The sequence below is a fragment of the Peromyscus leucopus genome, chromosome 9 (assembly GCF_004664715.2).
Source record: "Peromyscus leucopus breed LL Stock chromosome 9, UCI_PerLeu_2.1, whole genome shotgun sequence".
NCBI classification, from domain to species: domain Eukaryota; kingdom Metazoa; phylum Chordata; class Mammalia; order Rodentia; family Cricetidae; genus Peromyscus; species Peromyscus leucopus.
This window is the reverse complement of record NC_051070.1, coordinates 89,742,135-89,755,419: the sequence shown is the minus strand read 5'-3', so window position 1 is coordinate 89,755,419 and position 13,285 is coordinate 89,742,135. Positions and strand designations below refer to the sequence as shown.

Below are 13,285 nucleotides of genomic sequence, written 5' to 3'. Positions count from 1 at the left end.
TAAGGTACAAACACTGATCAAAATATACTTCTAAAAACACTCCCAGAGAGACAAGAATAGCAGAAATCGTATCTAGGAAACTTTAAAAGCAACCATTTGAATCACTGAGCTCGACACCTTCTTCATATCATTCTGTCTTTGTTAGCATAGAGCCTGTTTCAGGGTTGGTGTTTCATAAGATAATGGACCATCTCTGTTTTGTAACTGGACAACACTCTACTCTTAAGCAGAGTTATCTTTTTATCTACAACATTACTGATATTTGAGTTAGACAATTCTGTATTGGCAAGGGTTGTCTTGGGTGTTTACCCTAGCCTTGACCTTTACACACTAAATGCCACAGAACCTCTGTCCAGTTGTGAAAACCAGTAAGTCTCCAGGTACTGCCAGATGTCTTCTGGTGACACCCCTAGTTGAGAACCCCTGGTGGGTAGGACAGATCTAAGGATCATCTAATAGGGTTGACACACACGCTAACTACTTACAATGTCTGTGAATACTCCAGGTCTCATAAGATTGATCATTTTTGCCACCTGAAAGACATCCACAGCATTTTCATTCTCTAGCTGCTGGGACAAGGTGGTAAGGGCACATAGCATTCCTGCAGACACTGCTCCATACCTGGGAGGAGACGAGAAAGATGTATGAATGGACTGCATGGAGGAGACGGCAAGTACTACCACATATTTTCCTAGTAATTAGGTAGGCTGGACTGGTGTCTATTCCAGACAAAATGAATTAAAATATTAGATGGGGGGGTAGTCTAGAAGTTTACAAAGAGGTGACATTTTTGCCAAATGCTCCAATAGAAACTCAGTTTGACATCTCATATGAAACAAAAGGTTCAAAAGAGGCTTGGAAACATTACAAATTTGGTGTTGGATAAGACGTATTAAAATAGGTGAAAAAAAAAACTATGAAAAGTGTGACTATTTCCTATCCAATAAACAGGGCCCTCATTTTTCAATGATCATAAGCATATCAAATGTCCATTCAGTTGTGACCCTAACCTTTAATAGCTAAGCAAGATAAATTGAATGAAAAAAAAAAATCAAACACTAGATAATGATGTTTTTGCTAACCACAGACTACATTTATGATGGGCCTATAAGATTAGAGTGTGGGCTGGAGAGATGGCTCAGAGGTTAAGAGCACTGCTTGCTCTTCCAAAGGTCCTGAGTTCAATTCCCAGCAACCACATGGTGGCTCACAACCATCTGTAATGAGATCTGGTGCCCTCTTCTGGCCTGTGGGGATATGTATAGACAGAACAATGTATACATAGTAAATAAATAAATCTTTTTAAAAAAAAAAAAAAAAAAAGCTGGGCGGTGGTGGCGCACGCCTTTAGTCCCAGCACTCGGGAGGCAGAGGCAGGCAGATCTCTGTGAGTTCGAGGCCAGCCTGGTCTCCAAAGCGAGTTCCAGGAAAGGCGCAAAGCTACACAGAGAAACCCTGTCACAAAAAACCAAAAAAAAAAAAAAAAAAAAAAAAAAAAAAAAAAAAAAAAAGAAAAAGAAAAAGATTAGAGTGTAGCTGGGAATTCCTACCGTCAGTGACATCATAACATAGAAAGATCCCAGTGTACACCCGCCGTCTGTGGTGATGCTGGTTTAAATTTAAACAGACCACTTTGATGTCTGTCACACACAGCAAACGCAGTGGAGTCGCGTCGCAGCCATAAGAGGCGGCTACACCCACGCTGTGATGTTTGCCCAGCAGAACCACCTATTGGTGAAGGTCTGAGAACTTAGGGCTAGCATGTGTGAACATATGTGACTCAAAAGGAGTCAGACCTTCCAAAACTGACTTAACTACATTTCAAGTTTCAAAGACACTGCCATATGGCCCTCCCTCAAAGTGGCCATCACCTGTTCATATTCTTCCCAGGTGGGATACTAACTGCTCACTTTTAACTTTAAAAGCTTTTGTGAAGTTGATGGGTGATTTCCTTGACTATGAAGAAGGGTCTTCATATGTTTTTTTTCTTTAAACCATCTTTACTTATTCTTCCAAGCTTCCCTCATTAATAAACTTTGGATACATCTGTTAGGTTTGTTTCTTTCAAATGGTTTTATAAATGATTTTATAGTATTTCTAATACATGTTCCAAGTATTTCCCCTTTATTTAGTTTTTATAAACATTATTTATGACCATTTTTGTTTCCCTGGAATATAATCCAGTTTAAATGTAATCAAGGTCATCTTTTATTTTGGGGCAGGGAGAATCTGTTTGAGAATTCTGTCTGTAAAGATTTTCTTTTATACCTTCTAATTTTATTTTTCACTGTTTCAAGTATAGGTTATAAATGCCTCCTGCTGCTAGGCCCCCAAACTTGTACACTGCAAAGTTTCACTTCATATTCATTTCAAAATACCTTCTGTCCCACTCTACCCCAATCTACAGTAATTTTGGAACCAGACTATCAAGGAACAAATAATACTGTTAGGATTTTTGCTACATTGCATGAATATATGGATGAGTTTGAGGCAGCCGTGCCTTTTCAGTCTTGGTTTTTCTCTTCACCAATAGCATGCCCTGTCTCCTTCACTCAGGTCACTTGGACATCAGAGTGTCTTCTCTATCCTTGCACACTGTGTTTTAGGTTAATTCCTGGGTTCACAGAGTCTCTGTGTTGGAATTCCTGGCCACTGCACTAGCTACATGACCACACATGCACTGTCCAATAGCCAGGCAAGATGCTTAGTCATTCGGGGACCTTATGTCATACATAATCTGTGCACTGGTGGTCACATAATTTTCGTGCAGCGTGATCACATAATCTATGTGTATGCATGGCGTAGCTATGTGAGCCCATATGTGCATGTGCAGGGGAATCCATAAAATGCAAGTCACAGACCCCCCCCCCTTTGCACAACCATTTCCATAGGCCTAAGCACTACTGTGGTGGTATTGTGTTCCCTAAAATATTGTGCGCCCTAATAAACTTATCTGGGGTCAGAGACAGAATAGCCACAATTTTAAACATAGAGGATAGGCAATGGTATCTAAACATAGAGGATTCAAGTGGTAGCTTTAATCCTAGCATTCCAGAGGCAGAAATCCATGTGTTCAAGGAAACAGTCAGGCATGGTGACTCACACCTTTAATCCCAGGGAGTGATGGCAGAAGGCAGAAAGATATATAAGGTGTGAGGACCAGAAACTAGAAGCATTTGGCTGGTTAAGCTTTTAGGCTTTGGAGCAGCAGCTCAGCTGAGACCCATTCAGATGAGGACTCAGAGGCTTCCAGTCTGAGGAAACAGGATCAACTGAGGAACTGGCGAGGTGAGGTAGCTGTGGCTTGTTCTGCTTCTCTGATCTTCCAGCATTCACCCCAATACCCGGCTCAGGTTTGATTTTTATCAATAAGAACTTTGAAGATTCATGCTACACACTACCCCGTTCTCCTTCCCTAATAAACTCCTAATGGGTTCTGTTGTGCCGTGGCTTTTCTTGCACAGTAAACAGCCACTTAATAAGGAACGCTCTGCTGCTCCTCAGAATGGCTTCTTGAGGCACTGTCTGTTCACCTTCAGTTAATTACGTTGACAAAGTGAGCTTGTAGACAGTCACACAGCAGAACTTTTGAAACTCCAATAATTTGTAGGCTCTCTGAGTAGTGTAAGCTCTCTGGGTGGTGTGGGCTCTCTGGGTGACGGGCTCTCTGGGTGACGGGCTCTCTGGGTGACGGGCTCTCTGGGTGACGGGCTCTCTGGGTGGTGTGGGCTCTCTGGGTGACGGGCTCTCTGGGTGGTGTAAGCTCTCTGGGTGGTGTGGGCTCTCTGGGTGACGGGCTCTCTGGGTGACGGGCTCTCTGGGTGGTGTGGGCTCTCTGGGTGGTGTGGGCTCTCTGGGTGACGGGCTCTCTGGGTGGTGTGGGCTCTCTGGGTGACGGACTCTCTGGGTGACGGGCTCTCTGGGTGGTGTGGGCTCTCTGGGTGGTGTGGGCTCTCTGGGTGGTGTGGGCTCTCTGGGTGACGGGCTCTCTGGGTGACGGACTCTCTGGGTGGTGTGGGCTCTCTGGGTGGTGTGGGCTCTCTGGGTGGTGTGGGCTCTCTGGGTGACGGACTCTCTGGGTGGTGTAGGCTCTCTGGGTGGTGTAGGCTCTCTGGGTGACGGGCTCTCTGGGTGGTGTAGGCTCTCTGGGTGGTGTGGGCTCTCTGGGTGACGGGCTCTCTGGGTGGTGTAGGCTCTCTGGGTGGTGTAGGCTCTCTGAGTGGCGTGGGCTCTCTGGGTGGTGTAGGCTCTCTGGGTGACGGACTCTCTGGGTGGTGTGGGCTCTCTGGGTGGTGTGGGCTCTCTGGGTGGTGTGGGCTCTCTGGGTGACGGGCTCTCTGGGTGACGGGCTCTCTGGGTGACGGACTCTCTGGGTGGTGTGGGCTCTCTGGGTGGTGTGGGCTCTCTGGGTGGTGTGGGCTCTCTGGGTGACGGACTCTCTGGGTGACGGGCTCTCTGGGTGGTGTGGGCTCTCTGGGTGGTGTGGGCTCTCTGGGTGACGGGCTCTCTGGGTGACGGGCTCTCTGGGTGGTGTGGGCTCTCTGGGTGACGGACTCTCTGGGTGGTGTAAGCTCTCTGGGTGACGGGCTCTCTGGGTGACGGACTCTCTGGGTGGTGTGGGCTCTCTGGGTGGTGTGGGCTCTCTGGGTGGTGTGGGCTCTCTGAGTGGTGTGGGCTCTCTGGGTGGTGGGCTTTGCCTCTTGTTTATTCTTGTCTTTGTGGTTTACTACCTCGTTTAGACCCTGAAATGTTTACTGTGCCAGCACTGGAAGCAGGCATGCTTGTTATGGCCTTTTATGGTCAAGCTAGTCACATTTTGAATAAAAAATAAAAGCATGTGTAATGGGCTTCTTGTAAATGATATCTGGTTAAGGATGATGGCTTATTTTCTTTGTTTTGTTTGCTGAAGGTATTGGTGGGGGTATGAATGGGCATTATTTTATTCCATTATTTATTTAGGTTTTTTGAGACAGGGTTCCCTCCCTCCCTCCCTCCCTCCCTCCTTCCCTCCCTCCCTCTCCCCTTCCCCATTCCTCCCAGTTTTTTGAGACAGGGTTTCTCTGTGTAACAGCCCTGGCTGTCCTGGAATTCACTCTGTAGATCAGGATGACCCTGAACTCACAGAGATCCATCTACCTTTGACTCCCTAGTGCTGGGATTAAAAGCATGCGCCACCACTGCTCCGCTTATTCCACTATTTATTATAGATATTTTCTACCTATTTTTAATCTATCTGTTGATTTTTTTTAAATCCCTTTGAAAATGTCTTGACTTCATCAATACATTTTGGCACTATTTAATTAGGGTTATATTATCAGGATAAAGTTTATTTCCTCATAATATGTTAACTCCTTTTATACTAGTTTTTGTTGGATGGTATTTTTCTCTTGATTACTAAATGTATAGGACTAGCCTGTACACTGCAGTTCTGGGGCTAGCCTTGTCCTTTTAACTCAGTTTGTGCTCTTCTTCTCAGTGGATGTTACTGTTCTGAAGCAGCCTCATCGAGAGTTTGGGGGTCCAGGCCCTTGGAGAGCTCTCTCTCTCACCCACTTCTTGGTAATCACAGCTGTGTGGTCTATGTCCTCTCTAGATAATTACATACATGGAGTTAATCTTCCCAATGAGGCTATCCTGCCGTCATCGTCACATGATGCTGAAGAGGCAGTCAGGTGAAGTAACTAGCCAATGCAATTTAGAGTGAGACTATGGCTAATGTAAGTGGCTTAGAACAGAGATGGGTACATCTCATGTATACATCATCTACTACCTGTGCTTAAAGTTTACTGACACAATGTAAGTAAATAGTCAAGTACTCACTTCATTTCCTTTTAAATGTATTTATCTCTAGCTTTATATCAGAGAGTGTGTTCAACATACACAAAAGTACAATCTCATAAGGACCTGTCTGTAACTATTACTCAGCTCCACCAATCACCAGATTGTGAATAGTCTTCTGTTTCTTCCTCCATATGTAATGATGTAAATCACAGATGTTTTATTTATAATTAGCTTGTATAAGTAATTTATAAATGGTAAGGACCTAAAAGAACAAGCTTAAGCAGATAATTTCAGATGTTTTAAAGTAAACATGTAAAAATGGAAGTGTTTTCCTTCTTAACTTAGGCCTTCTTTAACTGTTTTCTTCGTTGCGGTTTCCAGTGTTTAGTCCCAGCCTCCTTCTCAAGATAACTCGGCATTGTGGAGTCCAGGCTGGTCATGAATTCCTTATCCTCCTACCTCTGTCTCCTCAGAGCTGGCACTGTGGAAGCAAGTCACCTCTCTGGATATCACTGTGTATCTTTTTTTTTTTTTTTTTTTTGGTTTTTCGAGACAGGGTTTCTCTGTGTAGCTTTGCGCCTTTCCTGGAGCTCACTTGGTAGCCCAGGCTGGCCTCAAACTCACAGAGATCCGCCTGCCTCTGCCTCCCGAGTGCTGGGATTAAAGGCGTGCACCACCACTGCCAGGCACTGTGTATCTTTTATTAGGCCAGGCCTCTTTATTATTTACACTTTCTCTCTTTTTTCCCATCCCATTCTTTTTTCTCTCATCTGTTAATTAGCTGTATTTAGGTAGTTTTATCTATTTTTCCCCCCCTAGCTTTTTAAACTGAAAGCCAAGTCTGTTTCTGAACATCAATAAATGCAGACTGGGCTGTGACTTTTTTTTTTTTTTTTTTTTTTTGGTTTTTCGAGACAGGGTTTCTCTGTGTAGCTTTGTGCCTCTCCTGGAACTCACTTGGTAGCCCAGGCTGGCCTCGAACTCACAGAGATTCACCTGGCTCTGCCTCCCGAGTGCTGGGATTAAAGGCGTGCGCCACCACCGCCCGGCCAAGGGCTGTGACTTTTTAAGGGAGGTACATTTTGATTCTTTTTGAAAGTTAATGCTTTGATCATTTGTTATTATTTTTCAGTTTCAATCTTGTTTACCTCTTTAAGCCATAAATTTCTTATAAAGAGTATCACGTGTAAGAATTTCAGTTTCCATTAGGATTTAGAATCTTATTTAACTGTGGATTTCTAATACTGTGTTGTGATGAATGAGCGTGGCTGTGTATCCAGTTTGTCGTGATTGACTGAAATTGGACTGTCTCTCGCACAGTGCCCCTTGGTGTCTGCATCAACACTGGGTGAAGCTGTGCTGCTTTTCAAACGACTCCAAGTTGGTTCAGCTTTGGAACTCGACTCTTCACTGTCTCTAAAACTTTAGCTGTGGTCTTCCAGGGTTTGATCTCCCTGTGCATCAGCTCGGAGGCATGACAGAGGTCCCATGTCTGCTTCTGCCAGCTAGGTCTAGGTCAGCCTCACCTATTCTACCATCAGCATGTAAAACGGAAGTTTTTTTTTTTTTTTAAGTGTTAATTTTGCTAACTGGTTCATAGCATGTGTTTGTAATTATTTCATAAACTCTTCCATTGGCCCTCTAAATATATTATTTTTTATATCTACTATGGTCACTCTATTTTGGGATTTGTTGTTTTTTTTTGGTCCTTTCTCATTGTGTTCTCTTTTGTAGGATTCTAAGTTGTACTAAGTTGAGTATTTTCACATAGTATTTTTTAAAAAAACATTTGTACTGACTTGGTTTTCTGAAGGAAACAATTTAACCTTTACTTATCTGGTTCTAATGAAATAATTAAACTTAAGACTCCCCTCTTTATTTTCCTAGCTCTTCTTAAAGATGAGCTCAAGCCAGTCAGACAGAGCAGCGAGATGACATGGTCTGCTTGTGGAGTGTGCTTTCATGAAGGCTGGCTGCCTTTCCTACCACTGGCCATTCTTTGTCAGGCTTCTTTTTTGGAGGGTGTTGAGGCAGGGTTTCTCTGTGTAATAGCCCTGGCTGTTCTGGAACTTACTTTGTTCAAGGCTGGCCTTGAATTTGTAGAGATCTGGCTGCCCCTGCCTCCCAAGTGCTGAGATTAAAGGTGTGCATCACCATTGCCAGGCTTCCACTGGCCATTCTTAATACATATGCTGTGTAGCATTTTTGTCAAGGACAGGTGACATACATAGCGGTAGTTCTAACACATTGACTAGTTATAATGGGCTAGGTGTCTCTAGTTTTGTGCAAGGACAACTGTGATATTCACACATGAGGAAAGACCTAGAAGCTAAAATCAAGTGTACCTACACACCTAACACTAGAATAAAGGAAGACTGAAGAAATAAAGGCCATCTACTCACGTTGGAAGCCAGCTTGCCACTTTCTCTGGTAGAAAGTAATGCTGATTTAGTGCTGTTTAAAAAAAATGATTCTAAAATAGACTGATGGTCCATGTCAAGTGTGCATAACATCTATGTCCATAAAAGGTACAATTATTCTACCTTTAGAATTGTTTTTAAGATCACAGCTGGGAATGTTGACATGGTACTAGAAGGTACTCGGCATTGCATGCTAGCAAATGAGAACACCAACCCAGCTGCAACCTCTGATCTACAGTGGTGACCAGACTGCAAGATGTGCTGGTGCAATATGGCACAGAGCTTGTAGAGTCACTACCAAGATCTGATTGGATTCAAGGCCCCCTCCATGAGATGGAGCCCATACCCAATACGGCTTGGGTTGCCAAGAACCTGAGATGAGATAGGCCAGGGACCTGGGGGAAAACCAAGCACTACTGTTCTGCTAAAGGAATAGAGCAATAAAATGACTCCTAATGACATTCTGCTATACTCATAGATCAGTGCCTTGCTCAGCCATCATCAGAGAAGTTTCCTCTTGCAGCGATGGGATCCATATGCAGACAATGTGCACAGAATGATAGATCATGGAACACTCAGCCCTAAACCAGATGCCTCCATCAAATCCCTCCCTCAGGACTTAGGGAACTCTGCAGAAGAGGAACCAGAAGAGTGTAAGAGACAAAGGGGATGGAGGACACCAAGGAAACAGGACCTTCTAAACACAATATGACTGAAGAGCACATACGAACTCAGAAACCGAGGCAGCATGAACATGGCCTGCAAGGGTCTGCACCAGATGGGCTCCTAGAGCTAAGAGAAAAAGTAGACACGTGCTCCGTCCCTAACCCAGAAGCTAGTGCCAACTGATAACTACTTGCAAATGACAAGTTAGTTTTTCCAAGGCAGTGTCACTGGGGAAACAAACCACTCTTATGGGTAGGCCTCATGTCCAGCAAACAGAAAATGAACTCGATAGCATCTTCTGAGTTTCTTTGTCTCACAGTGCTGCATCAGGGCACTTTATTTCCCTTTCTTTCTCTTACAGCTCCTTTGAGTACAGACTATGGCTTCTGGTTTTGTGTTTCTGTGAGATTTCTGTGTGTATGAACGTGTGTCTCTGTGTCTATATGTGTTTCTTGTGCTTTTTCTTTGGCTCTTTTTCTATTTGTCTTATTCCAAAATTTTGTTTTATCATATATCATTTTATTATTATTCCTTAGATATTGATTTCTTATCTTTTTTAGCTTTCTTTTTATTTATCCTTTGTGTCTTTCACATCATGCATCTCCATTCCATTCATTTTCCTGTCCCTTTATATCTGCCCTCTGCCCTTGCAACCTCCCCCCCCCAAAAATAAAATAGAATAAAATAAAATAAAATTTAGGAGAACAAAAAAGAAAAATCAGTCTCATCATGGAAACTGTAGTGTGACACAGTGAGTCATCCACTAAATCCTTTTATCCATATGGCTTTCTGTGTGAGTGTTCACTGGTCTGGTTCGAGGCCTCTGGTTTCTGCTGCACTATCTATGCTGGGCCCTCACTGGGACTCCTCTTGGAAATTCTGTTGTTGTCCTGTGTCATGGAGATCCTGCAGCTTTGGATCTGCAGGACTGGTTCCTTCGCATGCTCTAGCAGATCACAGATAGGGTGAATATTGGGGTGGATCGACTCATAACCCTGGTTCTAGACCTGGGTAGTTGCAGGGTTGGTCAGCCGGCCAGCACTCCCTTGTCCTCACCAACGAGGTGAACTCTACAGCATTGTCCTGGCTAGTTCACCCCTTGCAGTGAGGAGCAAGGGGTGGGGTTAGTTCTCCTGCTCTTGTGTCCTCAGGGTCAGCTCTCCCACCTGCCTCAGGGGTTGATGGGCAGCAGGGGGGGAGGGTGAGGAGGCATTTCTCCCCTGCCCATGCTGCCACGTGGTCTCCCATGCTCATAAATTCTGCTGGGCTGGCTTACCCACACCTCTGAGCCTGTTTGTTTTCTAAAAAGAGACAGAAAGACAGATCTGGATGGGAAGGGAAGGGAGGAAGAAGTTGAAGGAGTTGGCGAAGGGAAAATGTGACCCAAACATAACTGTAAGAAAAAAAATGTATTTTCAATAAAAGAGGGGGGAGGGGAAGAGGGAGAGTGGGAGGGAGAGAGAGGACTACAGTTGGAAATGCCATCCCGAGTTACATCACTGTGAAGAGGAGTGAGTGGGAGTGCAAAGTTCAAATTAAAAATCAGCGTGTATCCAGCATGGCGGAACCCTAGCACCTGGGAGGCTAAGGCAAAAAAAGCGCCAAGGTCGGCTGGTCTTACACAACAAGACCTTGTCAACAACAACAACAACAACGCCCAATCAGGCAAACAATCCCAACAAACCCCAAATCTAAGATCCTATCAAAGTGTGGGAAGTGAGTGAGAAAAGAAAGCAGGAAAGAGTAACAGCACAGTGTGTGTGTGTGTGTGTGTGTTTGAGAGAGAGAGAGAGAGAGAGAGAGAGAGAGAGAGAGAGAGAGAGAGAGAGAGAGCGCACGCGCGAGCGCAGGACCGGCCACAGGAACAGCCAGAGGGAGGCAGTGTGGGATGGCTGGGAAGAGGTGCCTTGAGCCCCAGCGCTGGGCTCCTATGTCTCAATGGACTTTCTCACGCAGGGGAGTCCCGAGTACTCAGAACCTGACAGTTGCCCCGGAGACTCTGAGTCTTTTAGGAGAGATGTCTGCATTTTCATCTCACACCAGGTCCCATAAATTGTGTGGCTAACGCTAGCTGACTCGGGCTGCGAATCTCTCCAGGCTCTAAGCACCTTCCTCCCTGTGCCTGCTCCCCCGACACAGAGTAAATACCATAAACCATGTGCTTAGTAATACTAAGCAGGTATGACTCATGGGTGTCTTTGCAACAGTAGAGACCAGTCAATGTATTTTGTTACAGAATTTCTTACCAGTCTTCAGTCCTTGATCTCAAGACCAAATTTCCACTTATTTAGGCAATTTAAGGTATTAGGAATTGAAACTGAGAAAATGTTACCCTTCTGCTCATCTTGAGTGACAGTTTCATTACATGTCAAGTAGCTCTGGAAATATCTATATATTCATGACAGGCAGTGAACAAGGCAGATGGTCTCTTTGTTTTATATATATTAATGTATATTGTAATATATAGCTTGGTTTTTCTGATCTCCTGGAAAGACCTTAAATATACAACCTAAAGGGTTCTCAGATCACATTTTGTGAATTATTAAATGAAATTTAGCTTAGTTACACAGGAAACTAGTTGTCATTATTTGAGTAAAGTGTCTATTCTATAACCATCTCAAAAGATTATGTATGCTGCAGGCATCCTGGGTAGGAACAGACTAGCCTGGGAATAGAACAGACTTGAGCAGGTGAATACAGCATGCTGAGACTATTACTGTGAGTGTGTGCCTGCCTCAAGTAAGAACTGGCTTACTTTCTGGTGAAGAAGAGAAGTGTAGTATTTTCCCCTTCTACATCATACACTCTAGGAACACTTAGAGCCTGGCAAAATCTGACCAATTAAAACACAACCACAGTGCTTCTGCATATGTATGCATGCAATAGAAATAACATGAAGCATCGAAAGCAGAGAGAGGAAGGTGTTCCCTTTCAATTTCTGTAGGAATCCAGTAAGAACAGCTCCAGAATTTAACATACATAATCAGATACATACTCGTCATGAACAATAGTGGGGCCGTCCCGTGTTAAGGCCTCTTCCTTGATGACGTTGATCAGCTCAAAGGTACTGCTTATGGGGGCATCTGGGTTCGGCCATTTGGGACACTGGAAGTGCCGAACTTCTAGTACATAGTCATCCTACAACCAACAAAACAGAATCATAGCTCCGCCTGTAATTCACTGCTATAGCCAAGTGGCAGAAGCCTGCTCCCTAGAAAGCACGCATCACAGGAAACTCTGAACAGTAGGCAAGACAAAACAAAACAAAAAGCCTGTAAGAGACATCATGCCCCACTACTATAACTTTGACTTGTAATAGGAAAGAAAGAAGGGAAGGGCTCAAGGACCCAGGCCCTGGGACACAGCCAGTCCCCGGGAACCCCTACCCATCTCTGCCCCAGTTGCCGGCCAGCAGGGAAAACTCCTGCCGGCAGGCCCCTCACCAGAATGAAGGGAGGGTTAGGCATCATTTAAACTGCTGATACAGAGTGTCTCTCACCCTTCTAAGACGGCCGTTATTGCATGTGAAAATAATGATTATTAAAGTGTTGTCTTCATAACATGTTGCAAGGCTATGTTTCCGATGTCAAAGCAGGCAGCATTTCTCTCCTATATTGAATATTATCTCATACACTTATAATTAGGCCAAAAGTTCTACTTGTATGCATGCTGAACCAGAGACTGTTACATTTCATCTATCCAATTGGAAACAGCAAATATTTGAAGGAAGGAAAAATGGAAATGCACATATTTAGTCTTACTCGAACAGCTGGTCCTATCTCGAAGGTAGTAAAATCATTTTATTATTACTTAAAAGGACGACATAGGGCCCAAGTTGGTCAATTTTGGAGGAAATGTGGTTTAAGTTACCTGTGTAGCTTCAAGGATAAAGTCATGGATGATAATTTGTTCTTCATTAGAGAGGCACAGCCTGTCTTTGCTGATAAGGGTAACAGTAAAGGCCTCACAGTTCATGGATTCTTCTCGACTTGGCCAGTACACAAACTCATCCTCTGCCTTTGGGAACCAGGAAAACAAATTATTTTACAGTGTTACCAAATATTTGTTTTTCAGTTTTCTTGCAAACTGATTTCTTATATTTGCCATATCCCAAACCATTCAAGTTCTTTTACATTGATTTTATAGAACTATTATCCCCATCTAGTCATTTTTAATGTGGTTGTAGTCTATTATAAATTGTACTTTGATAATAACCATTTTATAGCCTGTCTCTCTTGTCATACCAACCCAAATTACAAGTGTTCTCAGTTATGATAGACAGGGCAAAACCAGAGATTAGCTATAGTTCACTTAGTTTTGTTATTTTACAGTTGTGTTAGTTTACATGTGATTAGTAATGATGTTTAAAAAATAAATTTTATTGTGTATTTTGAACTATAATGCATGAATTATATTGT

General features: G+C 43.7%; 1 protein-coding gene across 4 annotated transcripts in view; it reads right to left on the bottom strand.

Annotated features, from left to right (window-relative positions):
* The window catches only part of Ptprg (protein tyrosine phosphatase receptor type G), a 695,461-nt gene that overhangs the window by 4,397 nt on the left and 677,779 nt on the right, over window positions 1-13,285 (bottom strand). For all 4 annotated transcript variants that reach the window (XM_028880550.2, XM_028880551.2, XM_028880552.2 and 1 more), the window contains 3 exons: window positions 12,738-12,884; window positions 11,863-12,005; window positions 486-621 (listed from right to left, as the gene is read on the bottom strand). In XM_028880550.2, the coding sequence (XP_028736383.1) occupies window positions 486-621; window positions 11,863-12,005; window positions 12,738-12,884 (426 nt within the window). The remainder of the gene's footprint in view (window positions 1-485; window positions 622-11,862; window positions 12,006-12,737; window positions 12,885-13,285) is intronic.